This window comes from Alosa alosa, chromosome 6, assembly GCF_017589495.1.
Source record: "Alosa alosa isolate M-15738 ecotype Scorff River chromosome 6, AALO_Geno_1.1, whole genome shotgun sequence".
Classification (NCBI taxonomy): Eukaryota; Metazoa; Chordata; class Actinopteri; order Clupeiformes; family Clupeidae; genus Alosa; species Alosa alosa.
This window is the reverse complement of record NC_063194.1, coordinates 21,915,701-21,936,679: the sequence shown is the minus strand read 5'-3', so window position 1 is coordinate 21,936,679 and position 20,979 is coordinate 21,915,701. Positions and strand designations below refer to the sequence as shown.

Genomic DNA, 20,979 nt, shown 5'->3' with positions numbered 1-20,979 from the left:
CTTGGATAATGTAGTGGCCTGGCTTTTAAAATTATCAAAACATTGAAAGCAGAAATACACACCTGTACTCTACTTCTTTTTCATAATTTCCCTATAATTTCCCAATTCACTTAACATATAATGATTTTAAATTCACTGACAATGATTATGAATTGGATGTTTCAAAGTCTGCGCATTTACATTTTGTACTTATCTATTAGATACTATTTTTCAATTCTTAGACATGAGGGCTTTGTATATTCATGTATGTTTATGAGGAGGTCTATTTTACTTCTGAAAACCATAACATCAGCAGCAGCACTGTCCTGGAGTCTGTAGGATCTGTGGTTAATTGGCAAGAGAAATGGTCAATTCCCGGGACATTGAAAGACTGGGCTGCATGAAACTTTCTGGGCATGTAACCCCACACGGTTGACACGGAACCATTGATTTTCGTTTTGATCCATCACCCCCCCGCCGGACTGGACCCCCCGAAAAGAGGGTAGGGCGGACAGTTTTCTGTGAATATCTCGAGAACCGTAGGGCCTAGGAGGACCACACTGTTTTTTGTATGTTGGGCTCAAGGGGCCATCTCAACCCATCCCATAACCACTCATTTACGGAATAGCGCCACATAGTTACAAATGAAAAAGCAAAACTGAGGCTCTGTAATCGCGCTTTTGGCTGACTAGAACTAGTTACAAATGAAAAATTCCATTCATAGCCAAAACTGAGGGCACTCTGTAAAAAAACCCTAATGATAGTCTTGCACGCTGCACTGTTTGTATCTTTGGCTGAGCGTGCATGTTCTAGAACTGCTCAAAAAGAACCAAACCTTGACCTGTCAGGATAACCCCTTTGACACCCTCTGAATGCATGCTAAGTTTCGTTAAATTCCATTCATAGGGGACCATACAATAAATTAATTTATGTGTACATTTAGTGGCACTCTTAATGTTTTTTTTCGGGATACCTCCCTGAAATTACTTTTTGCAGGTTTTTGCTGGGAATGGCCACAGAACTTTCGCAAAGATATGCTGGGCTACTAGCCTGGGTGCCATTCCGAACTTCGTCCCGCCCACAAAATTTAAGGTTGGGAAGTTCGGTCTGGCACTGCTCCATTGTGGAGCAAGTATGCTCGCCCTAGATCGGACGGACCAATCAAATCGGGCTTTACGATGATGGACAGGTGAGCAACAGCGCCTGGTCTATCACGTCATCTGAGCACGTTTAGATTAGGCTTATGTTTGAAACAAAAACGCTGTGGCTAGAAGGATACATGGCTTTTAAGACCCCATATGGAAAATGCATATTATTTAATGAGGTTTTATCACTGAAAATGATTATTTCTGAAAACTTTGGCCAAAGTTGAGATGTGGGAAAACTCTCATCAAGGGAAAACAGCGCTGTTGCATTGCGACATGTTCCCTCATTCGTTTGAAATCTCTGATTGACCACCTGTTCAAGGGATTTGCGACAGCCTTTCCCAGCTGTTTAACATGTTTGTAGCATATCAGTGTTCAACAGAATTATTTTTAAAAACGGAGGGGATAAAGGCAATCATTTTTTCCTAATAGCCTACCCTACTATGTATCTCTTGGATTTCGCTAATGAGTGTTGTAGGCTAGGAGTTATTGACGGCACTAACTTTTACAAAAGACCAGAAAAGAAGGATGGTTTGAGTATTTTCTTCCTGCACCTCACGGTAAGCTGTTTCGTTGCTCTGATTGGTTAGGTCTATCCAATTGAGTGCAGAGGCATTCCCCTCCTGTATCGGTTGAAACATGCCCCATAATTACGTCCCAATGGAGCAGTATCAGACTCATATTCTGACTAGAATTGAGTATGACTGCGTCAGGCTACTTGGCTACACCAGACGAGCAAGCTTTTTTTCTTTTACTGTCTATATGTCCAAGCAGCGGGTATGCGCGCCGCTTCCATTGTTGTTTAAAGATTGAATGGGAATAGGATTCGGAGCCAAAGGCTAAAATGTAACCCAGCTACAATTTGTAAGATATCGCCAATAACCCAGCTACAATTTGTAAGGTATCGCCCAATAATATAAGTTAATGTTACAGATGTATGGTTACATACATTCTTAAAATGCTTCTTGTCTACAATTAAATATCACTTCACAATAAACTTCACAATGGAGGATGTTTTTAGAGCATGATCTGCAGACTTGTTGGCTTTTTTTAGAAGGTGTGCTGCGGGCGCCTCATAGATGTTCCACGGGCTTACCTGGTGCTCGCGGGCACTGTGTTGGAGACCCCTGTTATACAATATTTCTCTAAATGAATTTGGTTTCTTAAGCACTTGTCCATAGAGGACATTCAGTACTTGAGTTCTACAGACTTGAGTGTTCTCTTTTATGTGTGGCATGGCACTGTGAATGTCAGTGTTACTTCATCATACCATCATCATCAGCACTCTCCTCAATCAGTTGGATCTCTTCTTGGTTTGTGTTCATGTCTTCTGTGTCCAGGGTGGAGCTGCAGTTGGTCACAGTGATGAAGTCAGTAGAATCTGTGGTCAACTGCTGAGCAATGGACACTAGCCAGAAAAAAATGACCATTAAGACCTAGCTTTCAGCAAGCACACAGAATATGACTTCCTTGTTTCTTGTACAAGGCGTATGTGCTTAATGTCTATGCAGTGTTTACCACAGAATTACATTCTATTTGTGGTGGTAGGTTTGCAGAATTAACCTGAATGCAACAGTTTTTAACAGATTAGTGCAGTGTGGTTATGATTCTAACCAGATTTAAGCACAATTTAGTACAACCAGGAAAATCATTGTGTGGTGGTCAATGTTGATATTGTGGTGGGCCGCCACAAATAAGTCAATGTATGGGAAACACTGCTATGTGTTACATAGTATTTATCTTTGTAGGATCTTTAATGTGTCTGGGTTTTACAGTATTGGATTCAACAATGGTAGTGGTCATTCCTCAGGACCTGAGGGCTCTTGTATGAATGAGACTATGAATGGCTCTGCTACTTTAAAATCATCACCATCATCATCAACAGCATCTTGGATCAGCTGGATCTCTTCTGGTTTTATCTGGATGTCTTCTCTGTCCACAGTGGAGCTAAGGTCAGTCCCAATGACTGTAGGATCCGTGGTGAACTTCTCTGATAGGGACACTGGCAAGAAAAATGTCCAATGAAAACAGGGTTTCAATGAGCACCAAATCTGCAACTTTACGCTTTGTGGTACATCTAGTCTTTTGGGATATCTATTGTGTATGGGTTCTATAATACGTTTCCATTAGATGTCACTCCTCACTCAGTGCTGAGTGGACTACATGTATGTGTGTCTGAGACTGTGGCTCTGTTACTAAACAAAATCATACCATCATCATCGGCACTGTCCCCGATCAGTTGGATCTCTTCTTGAATTGTGTTGATGTCTTCTGTGTCCTGAGGAGAGCTGAAGTTGGTCATAGTAATGAAGTCGGCAGAATCTGTGGTTAACTGCTCAGCAATAGACACCAGCAAAAAAATAATAGGTTTTCAGTGAGCACAGAATCTACAACTACTTGCACTTAATGTACTGTATTCAATATGCAATATTGCATTAAAAATGCATTAATGCAATAATTAAGACAAAAACATGTGTTACACAGTGCACATTGTTGTAGAATCTCCAATGTGTCTGGAACACATTGTGTTAACTGCTCCGCCATGGACAGTATCCAGAAAAAAAGGTGTTTTTTTTTGGTTTTCAACAAGCACATCATCTACAACTTGCACTTAATGTATTCAAGATGCAATACTGAATTAAAAATGTATAAATGCAATAATTAGTACAAAAGATGTGTTACATAGTATACATTTTTGTGTCTGGCTTCTACAGTGCTTATCTATTAGGTCATTTGTCATTTGTCAGTACTTAGACTTGAGTGTGCTGTGTATGTATTTGTATGGGAATATGAATTGCACCCTTATTTAAAAATCATCACCATCATCATCAACACTGTCTTGGACCAGCTGAATCTCTTCTGGTTTTGTCGGGATGTCTTCTGTGTCCACAGTGGAGAGATCAGACACAGTGATGAAGTCAGCAGGATCTGTGGATAACTGCTCAGGAATCGACACTAGCAAGAAAATTGGCCAATCAAGTTTTCAACGAGCACTAAGTCTGCAACTTTCTTGTCGTTCATACAATTTATGAACGTTTACACTTTATTTAATAAACTAAAAATATTCATGTGATAGGTGATTCTCTTACAAATGTGTCTAGTCTCTTCCAGTAGAGGTCATTCTTTAGTAATAACACTTGAGTCTTCGGCACACTCATTTATGTGTTGAATGATACTGTGGATGCCTGTTACTTTTTAAAAAGCATACCATCATTGTCAGCCCTGTCGACCAGTTGGAACTCTGCTTGTTTTGTCTGGCTGTCTTCTGTGTCCCGAGAGGAGCTGAGGTCAGCAGGATCGGTTAACTGCTCAGGTATGGACACTAACAAGAAATATGTCAATGAGAATAGCAAAGAATAGACAATCAAAACAAGAAGTCTTTAACTTCCTTGTCATCCATATGCATGACATTTCTCTAATAAATACTGCATAACTGGCTTCCTAAACACTTGACCCTTAGTGGTATTTCAGTATTCAGATCTGAGTGCTCTCTAAATCCATGTGTATGAGAATGGATCCATTATGTTAAAAACTCATACCATCATCATCAGTGTTGTCGTAGACCAGTTGGATCTCTTCTGGATTTTTGGTGATGCTGTCTGTGTCCCAAGTGAAGCTGAGGTTGGTCACAGTGATGAGGTCTGCAGGGTCTGTAGTTAACTTTTCAGGTATGGACACTAGCAATATAAAATATCATTAATATCATCAAGAGGTTTTCATCATATATAAAAGTAAGGTAAGTTTATTTATATAGCACGTTTTTATATACCCAAAGCGCTCCACACTGACACCAAGACATAAACAGATAAATTAACAAATAATTGACAATAAACAGAAGCAAAATGCCGGACGGAGCGCTGACTCACCAGCTTCATCTGTAAAGTACAGACATCAAGACATAAGCAAACAAATTTGCTTAGTACCGTAGGTTAAAGTTAGGTTTAGAAAAGTAATATAAATTTCACCTTTAGTCTGAGTCTCAATCAGTGGTTCCTCTGGGCCATCAACTAATGGAATCTCAGCTGGGTGCTCTACATGGTCAGTATCACTGTCCAAAACCTGATGACTTTGGTCAGAGGAGCAGGTCAGAGAAGGTGATTTAGGTGATTCCATCTGAGCCTTGGATTCTGACTGTGCTTGCCCCGGCCTCAGATTCTCCAGTTGCTCCTCTGGGGTATCTATTTTTGTGTTATTGAAACATATAGACTTTTGGTGTTCATATGGCTCTAAACTTATTGGTTTGTGATACCCGCCTTGGGCAACATCATCTTGCATATAGGTGCTTTTCTTGTTCCTCTCCTCGACTCTGTTTGAATCTTCTGGCGGGTGGAGCTCTTTTGAGTGGCCCTCAGAACATTCCTCAACTTTGGTTCTTTGTGATTCTGATGGTTCAACCTGGGTAATTTTGTTTAATATCATACTGGTTCTCTCATCGGGTTGCTGGAATCTCTTTTGGTCATGTTCTGGTAAAACAAAACAGCTTTACAACAATCAACAGACTTGAATACATTGAGATAACAATCAGTTATTGTAAGCCTACAACTAATCTGAACAATCTAAATAAACTAAGAGAGGTATTGATCATGATGTCTATTTGATGGCTTTACTGGAGTATAAAGTTGGCTATTGGTTATTTTGTTGTATTTGTTGAAAAAATGTATTCTCCATTTTTTCTTAAAAAAAAACAACTCCTCAATACTACACTTTGTTTTTCACAGATAGCATTTTCCCTGTCTCAGATATTAAACCCATCTGGCTTTTACATTTTCAAACATATGCTGTACATCAGTTCATTGTACATAAGGTCTGTGTGCATAAAATAACCTACCCTTAATCTGTGCCACTTTTGGTGATTCATCTGACACAAAAACTCCTCCATCCTTTGCATGCTCAACATCCCTCTCAAGATCATTTGTGTTGATGACAATCACTGATTCTTGATTTTCCTTTTTGTCAATGCAGCAACCTTCACGTCACGGTCAACCTTGTCACGGTGGGCATCTTCGGAGCCACCAAATTCAGAATCTCCTGCTGTTCCTCCATGGCTTCACTCTCTATCGTTTTGTTATTGATCATGTTTTGGTGTTGACATGACTCAGTGGTCTTAGTATCTGTGGTCTTACTGCATAATATAGTGTTCCTTTCTTTGCTCCCTCTCAATCCCACTTGCCTGTTGTCTTCAGGAGACAAAATCAGTGACATATTTTCAGCAAAACATCTTGACAACTTTAGGTAACTATGTTCATTGTTTGTGTGTTGGTGTGTGTGTGAGTCTTGATAAGTGTGTGCACTTCTATGGCAAATGCACTATGAAATCAGTTCTTTTAAGGGTTGCATTGAGCCCTTCTAGTTTTATACTGCTACTGCCTGGTTTGAGGAATACTACTACAAAATGTGTGGCAAACTACATACATATGGACCCTATCAGAAAAAAGAGCATCTAATCTTCTGTATCAGGTCGTAATCTTTATTCACTTTTTGGTCTTGGTGGGAGGTTTACCTGGAACAACTGTTGCCAGGTCCTCAGCGTGCTGGTTTTGGTTTTTGGCAGAAGCACTGGCCGGCTTTTTCTTTGATGACGGGCCTTGAGCTTTGTCTTCTGCTGTGTCTTGATCTGCTGGTGCTGGCTTGGTTTTCCCTGCTGTGTCTTGATCTGCTGGTGCTGGCTTGGTTTTCCCTGCGCTGCTACGCCTCCTTTCATTGTCCTTGACTCTGCCTGAATCTTCCTGCCGCAGCTTTTGTCCCTTGTCCTGTACAGCTGGACTTTGCACCATGCTGTCTGCTGCTGACCTCTGAGTGCTGCTGTGTCCCTCCTCAGCGGTACTGGTCTTTCGTCTGCTGCTGCTGTGGTTGGTCTGGTCTTTGCTTGTTTTTTTTACTGGCTTGTGAGCTTGAGCTGCATTGAATGTAGAGTTTCGTCGCTTAGTTGATTCCATGGACTTGGCCCTGTCTGAGATGGATGGTTTTCTCAGTGGGATTTCAGTGGATCCAGCGTTTCTTTCTTTGCGTGATTCTGACCTAGACGGCTGAGACTGATTTGTTGTAGTGTCGCTGGACACAGACTTTTGTCTTCTGTTCGTGACGGTACCTGACGCTGTTGGAGGATATGTTCTCTCTGTTTTTTCAATAGTTGTGCTTTTCCTGGTCGTGGCCCTGTTTGATTCTTGTGTCTCTCTGTCTTGCTGAGTTTCTTTATTGATGTCCTTTGCTTGGGCTCTGTTAGAAGCCACTGAAGGATGAGGTTTCCCTGATGGTTCAGTGCGACTCTCAAAGGCATGTTTTGAGGTATCTCTGGTGGTATGGATGCCAGCACTTGATTCTTGGGCTGGGTGCCTTGTGTTTCGTCTGGTAGACTGTGACTGTGTGACACTATGCCTTTTGTTTCGGTGCTCCGCTGGTCCTACAGGTGGCACTGATGCACTTTGGTCTCTGTGTGAGTCCCCCACATTCACAGACTGCGGCTTCGAGGTCAGTTCTCTAGTTTTGGTGTTACCGGGCTGTTGCATAGGATGGTGAGGTTTCTTTCGCACGGCCTCCTTGGATACATGCCTCCTGACTTGGGTCCTGTCTGAGCCTGCCTTCAATGCCAGGGTCTTACTCAGCTCATCCTCTGTGTTTCCTCCCTTGTCGTCCACTAAAGCTGGTGATGGATGTGTCTCAGTCTGTGATGTCTTTGCAGAGGTACGTGTGGTTTTTTGAGGCTCCTTTTTTCCTAATGTGGACCGCACAAAGTTTTTTATCTTGCCTTGTATCTTCCCCTCCTGCTCCGGCCCTGGGCCTGTTTTAGAGGAGCCACACAAGATGGATGGCAAAATGTTCCTCTTGATTGTAGCACAAACATTCATCTTTATTTCCAGTGGCTCTCGGCTTATTTCGTCCGATGTGTTTTCTTGATCTGGAGCCCCAGGTCCATTTTGGAGTATATCCTCAGATCCCGTTGAGATGTAGGGAAGCTTTAGGAATCCCTTACTCTTGCTGGACGCCTCTTCTGTCTTTTGCTGCTCCATAGTGTCTGTAGAGACACCCATGGCTTCTCTGCTAGCCTCCGCATAATCTGCATAAATTTCAGGTGTCATTTCTTCATGGCAGTCTGATTTTATACAACTGTCGGACTGTTCTTGAGTATATGTTACTTGAGAAATTTCTCCATCAGGCTGGGCAACTTTCTCTGAGCTCTGGTCAACAGGGTCTTCGACAAAGCACTGAGCATCAGACTCAGAACTGACTCCTGAATGTGGACGCAGTTTTGAGAAAAGGCCCTGGAGTGCCTTGATGGGTTGAGGGCTCGGAGTGTTCTTTCGGATGGTTGTGGATTTTGGAGCGGATTCAGAAAGTGACTCTGGGTCTGGTTTCAAAGGTGAAACTAACGCTATGCTAATCTCAGGATCAGGGGCAGAATCAGTGGCAGTGGCAATCATCTGTTCAGCAGGAGAGTTGTTTTGAAAGTGTAAGGTCATATCAGTCTTAGGATTAGAAGTGTTGATGTCTGAGCCCTCTGGGTCAGAACCATTGGTGTCTACATCCGACTCAGGATTGTCTTTACGAAATATTTTCTTGACCGCTTTCATGTTTCAAGATGCTTATTTTTTTTTTTTACAAATAAAAGGTCTGTGCTATTGTAGCTCTCCACTGTGTCTGGTAGATGCAGCCGCCTGGTGGTGTGTCAGAAATGTTTTGAATTCCCTAAGAACTAATAGGCCTAGGCTATTTTACCTGAACACAGAGACCAGAGGGTGAAGATAGAACTCCGCTTGCCGGAGGCTTTGCCCCCAAATCACCAGAGCACCACACCTTCTTTGTCAGATGTGTTTTGCACACTGCCAGAATGACTACCACAAAGCCCTACGAAATCTCCTTTTTGATCAACGTTGTTTACGTTTATGACGTAGTACATTTGTGTTTGTGAAGCATTGTGTGTAGCCTACAGGGCAGACATTGAACAACTCGCTACAAACGCGTATTTCCTTGACACAGTTATGGCATTCATGGTTATTTTTGTTTACTTTTCGCAAATTACCTTTTGACAATATTATAGCATAGCGCCACATAAGCTAACCCATACACCAACATCAGACGCCTAGGCCAAAACTTGCAACTTGCAACCTTGAGTGGCTTTATCCCCGCAATATCAGCCACACAAAACAAACTGCACAGATTAGTTAGTTTTGTACTAAACTAATCGCAAGGCCCATAATTTAGGCTACGTGGCCTACCTTCTCATTTCCTGTTTCCTTACTGTAACAAACATGCATTGAGATCATAGATTGACATGATTGTATTGAGAGACCATTACTAACCACAAGGGGGAGCTGTTGACATTCAAAAGCATAAAGTCAGAGCCCTAGCCGAAATAAAGCAGGCTACTGAATTGAAACTTCTCAACCCACCAAGACCCCCACCCACATTAAACTTTGTTGTGAGGGTGCCTAGCCTACTGTACATAGAAAATGTCATACTAGACTACTTACTTCTTTTATGAACTGATTATTGGGCGCACAACCTGCACAACAAAAATATATTGCCTACACCCCATTGAAAGGGCACCTCAACTCATAAACCAGTAAACTCCAACTCAGTCCAACCCACCGTCACTGTAACAGTCTGGAGAATATGGCATTGTATTATAATTATGGTTGTACATGTGCTTACTGCAATGGTGTATGTTACATTGCTTAGATGTATTTTCTGGGCTTTCATATGGTAGCCGCTAGGTCACTGGAGTGAGAGACATAATCCCGCTCTTAAAATTTCCTTCCAATGTTGCTATGCTATTTATTATGTTGCCCATGCAGTCATTGGAAGTTAGAAACTGTTTCCGACCAATCAGAGCAGAAAACAGACCGCGACAGAACACTCCATTTCTCGAGGGCTCAACAATCAAAACCAGAAAAATTGAAGTTGAAGAGCTCGAGCGTCTCTGTTGTGTTTTTGTTTGTTATATTCTGTGAAATTATTTATTTTTCTGTCAAATGAAGTGTTGATATTAAATAATCGTGGGAATTAAATTTGGCGGATTAACTTGTGGAGAACATACAATTTCGTTTTACAACATTTTAATGGAGGTGAGCAATGATGAAGACATTTCAATAGCCTGACCAACCGTTAGCTAAATTAACGAGAAAATATCAACTCTGCTGAACGTTAGCTTCCTACCTAGCTAGTCCCATAACTCTATAGATAATCAATGTATTTTAACCGAGCTACTTATGAAACTTATTAAGGAATTATGTGATTGCAAATTTATATTGCCATATTATGTATTTTGCATAACTAGCGTTATACCTTGATATTTTATGTTACAAGAGGTGTGTTGCTAATATGCTAGTAAATCAGAAGCTAAGCAACGTTGTGACTGCATGCACTCACAAGGTTAAGTTAGCTAGCTAACATCATAGACAGTAAAGGCTAAAATTGGGAATTTGGTAGGCTACCATTTTGTTTTTTGGAGATATTTACGTCCATCTTGAATTACTTCATGAAGTGCATATGGTTTCATGTGGTTTGGGCTAGTAAGCAAAATGTACTTTTGGTAACGACTGCTTCAATTTCTCTAAGGGCAATAATGCATTGAAAAGTCAGTTAAGAGGGAATTTATGTGGTCCAAGAATGGCATTTGATCGGTTCCAGAATGCAGTATCAGGGTCAGACTCGTACTTCTCTCAGCAGAAGAACCAGGTGAGATATGCTAGTTAGGAAGTTGTTAGGTAACGTTAAAAAACGTTTAAAGACATCATCTTGAATCCGTGGTGACTTACAATGTTCACATGTTCATATTCCACTTGAAAATATGGCATAGAGTTATTCCATCTAAGATAAAAATGTATTATTTCTCCAAATCAGTGTTGACTGGTTTGCTGAAATTTGTGTTCCTCTTTGCTGTATGTTAGAAAAGTGATCCTGTTATGCAAGATATTATGCACTACATAATCTAACTTCATTACCAAATGTCTCTAGGCCAGTCTTATAGATATTGGGAGGCTGCCTCACCCCTATCCATTACCCGAGTTCCCTCTGTCTGAGGATGCCAACCTCTACACCCCATGGGGAGCTCCAGATGACTTTCACAATTTTATGGATTGTGCTCAAAGCAATCACAAAAATATATTTGAAAGGTAAACCTGCCTGGACTTTTTTCTTTATGAGAGTATTTTTGATATTGACAGATCAGCAAAAAGTATGTGTTTTTGTCCTCAAGGAGTCAGATGGATGCAAACCAGTGTGGAAGTGAGGCTGATCTCTATGGCTTAGTGTCCAATATCTTGGAAGATGCTGATCAGTCGGACACTACTTTTGCAGAAGAGTAAGCAGCATATCATTTATCAGTGCATCATACAAAGCCTCAAACCAATGGCAAACCTATAATGAGGCAATTCAAATTAGTATGGAGTGGTGAGTGAATAAGTGATAGAGTAAATGAATGACTGAATGAGGGATAAAATGGAACAGTTATAGTATATAGGCCTAGCATACACCCAATAAAGCAGCAAAATGACATATGTTCATGAATTGACACACACACACACACACACATCTATATCTACATCTACATATGCTACTGAAAAATCTGGTTTGTTAAATTAAATATTATTTTGACTTATACAAAAAAAGTTTTTCAATTTTAAATCCAAAGAGGTGGATTCATAGTCATTCGTTTTCCACTATTCATAGTGGAAAACAAATGTGATGGGGAAATAAAATACTGACATTTACAATAGTGTTTCATTTTACATGGCAGAAACCAAGGCAATCTGAAGTGTGCTTGGTCTCCTAAAACCATGAGACAGAACAGCTTGCAGCAGTACTTTACCCCTGAACTGAAGATGCAGCTTAACTCCGGCTTCCAGCCAGGCCTGGGCTACTCTGACCCCCAGCTCAAGGCTCTGCGGCAGCTCACGGGCAAGGACGTTCAGCTCCGGGCCGACTGCCTCCAACATCTCAGTGACTTTGAAAGTGACCCTCTCTGGCTCCCACCCCTCTACAATGGAGACCCTCAGGCCTACCCCACTCTGGAGACAGAGCTGCCTAAACCCCCAGGTCTAGAGCTGCCCCCAGGGGCCGGCTCATACATGTCCAAGGCCCGCGTGGGAAAGGCTCAAGAATTCGTGAAAGACGAGGGCCTCTGCGGGATTGCCGGGGCCCTTGAGTCTGGAAGGCCGGGTGAGTCGTACTACAGTGACTACGGGGATGATTTTGGCATTGGCCACACCAAGCCCAAGATGCAGAAGCCCCTCTCCATGCAGGAGGTGAGCAAGCTGGCGGCCAACATGCAGGCCATGCTGATGGGGGACCAGGAGAGCATCTACTCCCGTGAGCTCCACCAGAACAGAGCACTGAACCACAGGCACTACGAGGACAGCGCGGCCGAACAGAAAAGCCTCCTGTACCCCCGCATCCCTCCGGCTATGCAGTTCAAGAGAGATGTGCAAAGGGACTTCGGGGAGCAGCGTGGGAGCGACCTGGGGAAAAGGCAGTCCCCGCCATGTGACTTCTACGCGGGACCCGGGCAGCAGCAGTGCGACTACTTCCAGACCTTACCCTCACCCCAGCCAATCAAGAACAGCATCAGCAGCAGTGGTGTCAATGAGCCCAACCTCAATCAGTATGTCTCGATGTACACTCAGGCAAACCAGTACCATGGCCAAGGCAAGCAGATGTCCAGAGCTGACATGATGGGTGGAGGTAATCTTGGGATGCCCAGGTTCTCTACTCCCTCTGCTTCTGACCTTCGCTCACTGCTGACCACCCAGCAGCTACAGAGGGGCCCTGGCCAGAGCTTCATGTCCGACTACAGCCAGGGGGACGTTGGAGCGAGCTTGCAGGGCCGGCAAGGGCCAGGATGTGGCAGCCTGGAGGGCCTGAGGAGAGGCCAGGGAAACGGTGGTGCTGGAGACGGGCCCGACATGGATGTCCACGCCGAGAAGCCTCGGATGCACAGCTCCGACAACTGCGCCCCCCAGTGCTTCATGGAAGGAAAGTCCAAGGCCCCATGTGGAGACAGGAAGCAGGGCCTGCTGCAGAATCCTTACTTGGAGCTCTTCGGCAGCCTGTATGGACCTCAAGCCCTTCAACACAGCGCCCAAGGGAAGCCTCAGCAGTCCTCCTCCTTCCTGCCCCTGCTCTACCCACCCATGGGTGGCCAGAGACACGGTGGCTGCAACTCCCTCCCTTCACGCTCCTCTCATCCCTACAACTCCCTGATGGACTTCGGTGACATCGCGTCCGAGGGAGAGGCAGCAGGCTTTAACCCCTACTTGCAGGAGGCAATGGGATTGGGTGTGGGAGGAGATCAGCTGCTCCCAGGATTCCTCTCTGCCCTCAGGGGTCCCAGGCTGGGCAGGAGCCGCGGGGGACCCACCAACCAGCTTCACCAGCACCTGGAGGAGTGCTACGAACAGTGGAGGCTCCTGGAGAAGGAGAGGAAGAAGGTGAGCATGGAGATGGCATGGCAACAGTGCTTATTATGGGCTACTGAGTCAGGGTTCGAAATTAACAATGTCCCGACGTCCCGGGGACCATAAAAAATGTCTGACAGAAAAAACTCTGGGACAGTAGAAAAAAGCAAATTTCAAAATATGTACTTTTTTCCTAAACTAAAGATACAAGAAACAAGGAAGTTTATTGTCACATGCATATAGTTACTGGAAGTAAGAAATGCAGTGAAATTATGTCTGGTGTCAGCCTATTTGTGCATTTATGGGGGTAAAATGTGCAGTAGAAGAGGGGTTTAGTAGATTAAGTGGCAAGGGCTGCATAAGAAAGGTGGGGGAGGATTGGGATTGGGGGGGCCACCAACAAGGAGCACCCAAGAGCAATCGGATCTTTCTCGTCTGAATCAAATTATACAAAATTTTACCTGGCGTAACGGGCAGCTGGCAAAAGCAGCGTTAGCCAGCTGATCTGTAAAGAAGCGGTTTTCTAGGCTACAAGCAGCCTTACAACACTGTTTACTGCTCTTCGAATCATTGTAGGCTACAATGTCATTTTTGGTACAAATACAGTAGAAGATACCCAAATGGGATGGGTGCTTGCGTTTCCTTAGGAATCCGCCGTCTTGGTTTTGTATAAAAATGGATATTAAGTGACACATAGGCCGACACCAAAAAGAGTAAAAAGCGCAACCTCTGAAAATGAGTGTTGTGTGAAACAGCAGATGATTAATGTTAATAAAATGGTGTTCAATAAATTAAGTGTTCAGAACTTACATATTGGACCAGAATGAGTTAATTAAGTGATGCAAGTTACTGATTATTATGCTGTTTATTATGTAGAATGAGAAAAAACAAGAACTTGAATTTTGGACACTGGTGGTTAAGTCCGGACAGTGGCAAGTAGAATTCGGGACACTGAGAAAAAAAGTTAATTTCGAGCCCTGACTTACTTTACTTTTATTAGCTCTAGATAACAAGCACCTGAAGCTATCATTTATTCATGTTATCTGAATGTGTGTGGATTTAGGAAGATAATATAGTTAAGACAGATTGTTGTGGAATGTGAGAACTGATTGTGTGTTGCATGGCCATGAGCCATAGCTGACCAGCTGCAGCAAGTCAATATGTTGATAATGTATCTGTTTTGTCCTGCAGTCTGAGGGTATCCTGACCAAAACTTACCCAGGGAAGCGCATATCAGTGGGAAGCAGCAACCCTCTGCCCAAGGTCCCTCACAACCCCTCCCGAGTGGATCGCCTCATTGTTGACCAGCTGCGAGAGCAAGCTAAGGTTTGTATGGGTACCACAGCATGGCCATTGGTTTCTCATTTCTGTTCACCCCTAGATGCATCATGTAACTTTGTTGTTTTTGTTTTGTTATTATGGGTCATTGTTTTGGTATGTATCCAAATATAATTGTCTGGCCAGTAACGTGTCTGCTGTGGGTCAGGTGACGAGTCTGCTGGGGAGGATGGAGCGGCTGCGGAGCGTTCCCCTGCACGCCAACATCTGCACAACGCTGGACCGCCACCTGGAGGCCATCTACAACACTCAGGCCCGCCGCAGAGAGGAGCTTCTCAGCTGTAGCAACAGTAATGGTGGCTCACACCAGAGACCCGGGACAGCTTTTCTCAACGAGGACAGAGGTGAAGAGTTGAATCCACAGGACCTACTACTCACACACACACACACACACACGGTGCTTAGGGGCATGTGTTGAGGTGTTAAACTGATGAAGGGTTCAGCACCACTCACTCAGTGTCAGTGTCCTCACGCATGTTTATTCATTTATGTTTGTATTTTTTGTAATTTCAGACATTCTCCTGCTGGCCATGGCCCTTAGGGACCTGACCAGCAGCACCAGGAAGTCACGCACAGCCCTGTGGTGCGCCCTGCAGATGACCTTGCCCAAAAGCAGCCACGGCCTGGAGAGCCCAGAGGCAGACATCTACCCTGCTGCAGAGATCCACTTGGAGAGGATCAGCGCTGTATTTTAGCCCCCTAGTGCAGTGACTAGGCCTCTGTCTCAGGGAAGAGAGTGAGGTAGCCTTAACTCAGTTTCATCCAAGACAGGATTTATTCGTTTTTTGACAATGTATATACAATGATATTGAATCTTATGTTTTAGTCAACAGATAGTGTTCAGTGACATTTATTTAAGGACAGACTTTATTATGCTGGTTGTGATATCCCAAATCCCAGTGAAATCTGCCAAACCCACATTAAAGACTACCAGAGTGGCAGTAACAAGGTGTGTATGCGTGTGTGAACAGTGGAAAGAGGGACAAATGAGAACTTTGAGTGGTAGTGCTGAAGATCACAGAAAGTGTATTGACAAGGGAAGGATAACACCACCATTAAGGCTCTGGAATAAACATGTAATGAAGGGTATGCTGTGAAAAACTGGTTAATAGGAAAGGGTAAAAGTTTAAAAATGCTAACAAAAAAAGTTTCTGTTTTATTAATTAATCTTGAAATAACTTTAAGCCTGGTATTAATGTTCTACCAGCATTTGGTATCTTATATATACACATATATAAACAACAAACACCAATCTTGAGTATTAATTATTTAAAGCAGTATTTATGAATAATTCCTGTTGTGATTTCTGTAACGTTAATTTCCTTTCTTTGATGTATTTATTGGAATGTTTCTTAACATCCAGCTTTCAGGTTTTTTTTTTTGTGTGTTTCTGTACCAGTAATAATTGTGAGAATCTTGAAAAAATAATCAGATGATGAAAGTTTAAATTTTCTTGGAGGAATCCATGCTTTATTTATTTCAGGCTCATCAAAACATAAACCTGAGCATCCAAGATTTATTCATGACATCCACAACGTCTCGTTGAAATGTTTGTATTCCTTGCTGTGTTAAAATCACCTCTTTTCTCCTTGTGGTCAGCAACCAACAATAAGGAGTGTAATTTCTAGATTGTGATCAATTAAGTGAACCAACCACATTTATTTCTGTTCCAACACCAGTGTATTTTAACCATTTTTCTGTTGAGTATTAATGTAAATCAGAACCTTCTGTAATTAGTTACTTAAATAAACCCAAGCCCAAAACACCACCGTTCTCTGCTCACTTTATTTAAGTATAAAACAACTCTGAGAATATAAATGTTCAACAGGATTAAGATCTTTTTTAGGAAGGGGTGGAAGAAACGCCTGCAGCTCTACTCCAGGAAATTTGTGCATGGTGGAAAAGAGCACTTACAGTGGCCTGCCATACCATCCTTGGTTTCAGCCTCACACTAACAAGATACCTATAAATGTTACATACACGTCTGATGTGCAAAACATCACAAACAAGGTCTAGGACAGGGGTGCCTAATTTGTAGGACATTGATGACACACACTCCCTCAGTGTGTTGTAATCTGTAACCAGTACAAATGACGTATGATCACACAAGTGGAGAACACATGATGCAATCTTATTTCATACAGCTTAACTGGACCAGATGCCACTACATTATTCTGACATACAGATGACATTTCAACTACCGGTACTTGAAAACTGATCTGTTTATACTTAGAAAATATAGCAGAAACATCATGGTTAACCCAATAACCCAATTGATCTCATTCTTCAACTAAATGTTAATAAGCCCAGAGCAAGATTACTCTAAATCTTGTCATTTTAGAGCAGTCTTGCTCTAGCATTACTCACACTGTAGATACACAGCTGTTCTATTTAATGTTTTAATTTACTTCAACTTAAAACATATGTGCTTTTTTAACACTTTATTATGATGATTAATAATGATTCATGATCAAAATTCATCAATATTCTAAATGTCTTACTTCAGCTGGAAACAAATAAGAGATGAATCATGACTATGAATGCAGTCCACTTTCTTAATGTCTGAAACTGTTTAAACTCTCCGTAACTGTCACGTTGATGTTATGTATACCTACTCCTACTACTGCACAGCTGATACACATTGTGTTACTATACAACTGAAAAGATTCCAAGTTAGCGCTTCCAAATTCCAAGTGGCACAGAGCGGCTCTGGAGTGGCAGAATGTCCAGCGCTCCCTAGTCACCATCATGACGCCATCAGTTGCACTGAGTTTCTTGGTGTTTTATGCCCCCAACGTTGTCTTCAAGGCAGCGCTGCCTGGAAGGCGCTATGTTTAGGCATGGGTTAAGGTTAGGGTTGGGGTTAGATTTAGGATTAGGTGCCTTTAAGTCGACATTGGGGGCATAAAACACCATCGAGCGTTATACTGACAAAAAAAAAAAGCAAGACTTGGGCTCTCTATTTGTTGCAGGGAGCCAGTGGGAAAACGTAAAAAAATCTGTAAAAATTCAAAAGTATTTCCAGGGTTGAATAAACTGTTTAGCTTCTATATATAAAAAAAAAAAACAAGTTCTCCTTTCTTCCTGTTCCTCTGAGGCTGAAACAACTGATCTGACATGAAGCCCTTCTACTGACACATAATCTCTACACAGATGACCGTTACTTAGGTTACAGCAAACATATATGCATTTAAGGCAAAGCTGTTTTGGAGAGATGATACATGCATATTGTCACCCTGAATTAATTCAATATCAAAAATCTATGCGAGTGTTATGGCAGAAAAAAAAAAAAACTTTCTGCATGTTGGCTTTACATTGACAGCAGATCTCTTCAGGAGAGTAAAGCAAAGTACACTTAAACATAACATGGAAGGCCTGGAAGAAAATCTCTCATTTCCTTCCAGTTACATCCACCAAAGCACAAGCAAACTTCTGAAAAATCGTTATTTCTGTATTAGAAAATGGCAATTGAGGTGCGAAAATGTGATATCTGAGTAGTCCATTACTTTTGATTTGAGATACTCCGTCCTGCCTCCCATCCCGTCTGGTTGCTTTATCTTTTACGTTCTCCTTTCTGTGTGCGTTTCTTCTCTTTGTCCTTCCGCTCTTGCTTGGCCAGCTTGTCCTTCTCCCGCTGCATCTTGTCCTGCTCCTTCTTCTTCTGGGAGTCCTCTTTGGCCTGGTCCCGCTGCTGCTTCTTACGACCTAGCACGTCCTCCACGTTAGTGTTTTTAAAGAGGGCTGCGATTCCCTTGTCAAGGAGCCTCCAGATCTCGCGGTAAATAAGGTAAATTCAAACCACATCCCATGAGTCACAAATGCATGATCAAAGATGAACATACTAGTATGTCATTAGAAAGGATACATTTATCGCTGGGGATGGCCATAGCTCCGGCTGATTCCTCTTCATCTTCAGTGCAGGCGTTAAGAAAACGGACAGCATGACATTCAATATGTTTGTTGCCAGGGCCATACCACTTACTATGAGATATTACACCTACATTCAAACATGCAGTATATCTAGTCAGGTAGATTAGTTCACATCTTCCCAAACCATATAAGCCTAGCTGATGCTTAAAAGTCTCTTTTTGAAGGTTGAACTTAAACATTTTCTGGTAAGCTATTGATGTGCAAGTGATGTTGCCGATGTTTCTTGTTTTTAGGGTAAAACCTAATTCAGGAAAAAAAACAGGCCTTCTAATATGTTTCTCTTATCTCCAGATATACCATATACCATAAGATAGACCACTCATGTAAATCTAAATGACTCCGGAAGAAATCCGACACACATTATGTGTGCACTTAAAGTTAAGATGGGCTCTTTATAAAGTCAAACATCAATGAATATTATAAAATTAGAAATGACATGTACTTGTAAAATGCAAATTAATAACAACAAATTCTGAATCCGGTTACAGAAACACAACAGGTCTTCAGACAGTCAGACACACAAAAGGATATTCTTCATCATCAGTGATCTGGGCATACTGCTCTAGTAGGGCTTGTTTCCGTCTCTTCTCCTCCTCAGACACTTCTTTCTGCTTCACAACGATCTGAGCCTGCTTCTCAATCAGGCTAGCAATGGCTTGCACCTCCGCTGAAAAGCACCAATAAAAAGAGTGAGAAAGCACACCACAGAGCTCATGACCATTCATACCAGTTGTGAGTGATTGCATGTAGGCTCAAGCTCTGGAACTACTCTACTCTATATGGAAGAGATCAGACATGACAATAAGTACAAAAAAACATAATACTGGGCCATACCATCTGTCTTGTTCCGAGTGACTGCAGTCTTGGCACAATAGTCTGTCCATTGCTTTATGATCTCCTGACAGACAGTTTCTAATGCATCTTCTTCCTGTACAAGAAAATAATATTTGTGTCACATAGAGCTTTATTTTTGAGTGCAGTGTTATATTAGTAGGGGCTCACGAGGGGCAGATCCGACAGTCTGCACATATACTTATGGTTTATCAAATTCACTGGAGGACAGCCCACCATTTTGTCAGTGCTTTCAGAACACCTTTTTCTTTCATAATCTACTTCTTCATTCATTTTCACCAACCGTGAATGGGTGTTTAATGGACCATTTACCCCGCTTAGCTAATAGTTTTTTCCATGAATAACGTCTCATTGTTTAACGGCTTATCTTAAATAGACTGTGGCAAAGATATTATTTAAAAATATCATTAATTGTATAGATTTCATGTAATTGTTAGTATATTCAGACCGATAAAAACGAATAAGCAAACTTACAGTAATCAACGATGGCAAAAAAGAAAACGGCGCGGAAAGCCCCTTTAAGGAAGGCTATCCCGCATGCTAAAAATAGTGACATTAACAATGATCTTCTAAATACGGTAGCTACTCTGAAGTATGCCTTGCCTTCAGAGTGACTCTTAACTTCATTAAGCTAACATTGCTAGTTGGGCTCCTTTGACGTCAGTGTTCCTGGCTATTTTCTTAACTGGAAATAAGAGTTACCTCCTAAAAAATGTTAATAACAATCAGAGGGGACCAAACCATCTAAAGAAACAGGCACAGTCTAGTCTATTCTGCTGTTCATTTAGCTAGGCTGCTAGTCAACAAGACATGCCCAACCGGCATGCACTGACCAGAAAAGCAGACAGAATGCCTCGTAAGGCGTCACTCTTTTCTTCATCATTTTCCTCTTCCTGAAGAACACCGTGAATGTAAACGCCATATATATCCCTGTCTACTTCAAGGGAATCTAATCGTTCGTTTAACCAGTTTTCAAACTCCCCGTTGATTTCTCCGGGCGCAGCCATCTTGGCTGTTCGGGGTCCTTCAATGACACAGAGGTAGCTGTACACAGCCTGAATAGAATATGAAGCTCAATAAAGAGAAGGCCTATTTGGCTCAATGATTCGGAAGGAAGTTGTGAATCCGAGTACAGGTTAGAACCTCGAATTCTGTTTATTTATTTGTTTGTCTGTCAAACACATTAGATACTTTGTAAATACTCTTTTCTTCTTCTTCTTCTTCTTCTTCTTCTTCTTCTTCTTCTTCTTCTTCTTCTTCTTCTTCTTATTATTATTTTTTTAAAGCACGCTCGTTTAGCTACACGACCATCACAAACTTGAGTTAACATCACACGTTAAAGT

General features: G+C 42.1%; 3 protein-coding genes across 3 annotated transcripts; 1 reads left to right on the top strand and 2 right to left on the bottom strand.

Moving 5' to 3' along the window:
- Positions 1-2,984: 2,984 nt before the first annotated feature.
- LOC125296436 lies at positions 2,985-6,084 on the bottom strand. The gene is made up of 7 exons (XM_048246352.1): positions 5,953-6,084; positions 5,090-5,302; positions 4,664-4,801; positions 4,333-4,446; positions 3,945-4,079; positions 3,336-3,456; positions 2,985-3,126 (listed from the first exon to the last, which is right to left on the bottom strand). Exons 2-6 carry the CDS (start codon positions 5,235-5,237, stop codon positions 3,341-3,343), a joined length of 651 nt encoding a protein of 216 aa, XP_048102309.1. The 5' UTR covers positions 5,238-5,302; positions 5,953-6,084; the 3' UTR covers positions 2,985-3,126; positions 3,336-3,340.
- A 3,920-nt stretch (positions 6,085-10,004) lies between these two features.
- On the top strand, positions 10,005-16,206 carry moto (minamoto). Its single transcript, XM_048246862.1, has 8 exons — positions 10,005-10,186; positions 10,680-10,799; positions 11,079-11,236; positions 11,320-11,424; positions 11,860-13,549; positions 14,708-14,842; positions 15,003-15,198; positions 15,368-16,206. The coding sequence occupies exons 1-8, from the start codon at positions 10,181-10,183 to the stop codon at positions 15,547-15,549; spliced, it is 2,592 nt and encodes an 863-aa protein (XP_048102819.1). The 5' UTR covers positions 10,005-10,180; the 3' UTR covers positions 15,550-16,206.
- A 414-nt stretch (positions 16,207-16,620) lies between these two features.
- On the bottom strand, positions 16,621-20,769 carry ccdc43 (coiled-coil domain containing 43). Its single transcript, XM_048246863.1, has 5 exons — positions 20,470-20,769; positions 19,619-19,712; positions 19,316-19,451; positions 18,720-18,769; positions 16,621-18,595 (listed from the first exon to the last, which is right to left on the bottom strand). Exons 1-5 carry the CDS (start codon positions 20,641-20,643, stop codon positions 18,408-18,410), a joined length of 642 nt encoding a protein of 213 aa, XP_048102820.1. The 5' UTR covers positions 20,644-20,769; the 3' UTR covers positions 16,621-18,407.
- Between the last annotated feature and the right edge of the window lie 210 nt (positions 20,770-20,979).

What these genes read in the sequence shown, in the direction of transcription:
- LOC125296436 (XM_048246352.1), bottom strand. Translation starts at nt 5,237, where the DNA reads ATGGAATCACCTAAATCACCTTCTCTGACCTGCTCCTCTGACCAAAGT. An exon ending in GATTGAGACTCAGACTAAAG is followed by an intron (nt 4,802 to 5,089) that starts GTGAAATTTATA and finishes TTATATTGCTAG; the next exon opens with TGTCCATACCTGAAAAGTTA. An exon ending in CGACAGGGCTGACAATGATG is followed by an intron (nt 4,080 to 4,332) that starts GTATGCTTTTTA and finishes TTTTCTTGCTAG; the next exon opens with TGTCGATTCCTGAGCAGTTA.
- ccdc43 (XM_048246863.1), bottom strand. Translation starts at nt 20,643, where the DNA reads ATGGCTGCGCCCGGAGAAATCAACGGGGAGTTTGAAAACTGGTTAAAC. An exon ending in GCATTCTGTCTGCTTTTCTG is followed by an intron (nt 19,713 to 20,469) that starts GTCAGTGCATGC and finishes TTTCTTGTACAG; the next exon opens with GAAGAAGATGCATTAGAAAC. An exon ending in GGCCATCCCCAGCGATAAAT is followed by an intron (nt 18,596 to 18,719) that starts GTATCCTTTCTA and finishes AGGGAATCGCAG; the next exon opens with CCCTCTTTAAAAACACTAAC.
- moto (XM_048246862.1), top strand. An exon ending in GACACTACTTTTGCAGAAGA is followed by an intron (nt 11,425 to 11,859) that starts GTAAGCAGCATA and finishes TTTACATGGCAG; the next exon opens with AAACCAAGGCAATCTGAAGT. An exon ending in TGGAGAAGGAGAGGAAGAAG is followed by an intron (nt 13,550 to 14,707) that starts GTGAGCATGGAG and finishes TTTGTCCTGCAG; the next exon opens with TCTGAGGGTATCCTGACCAA.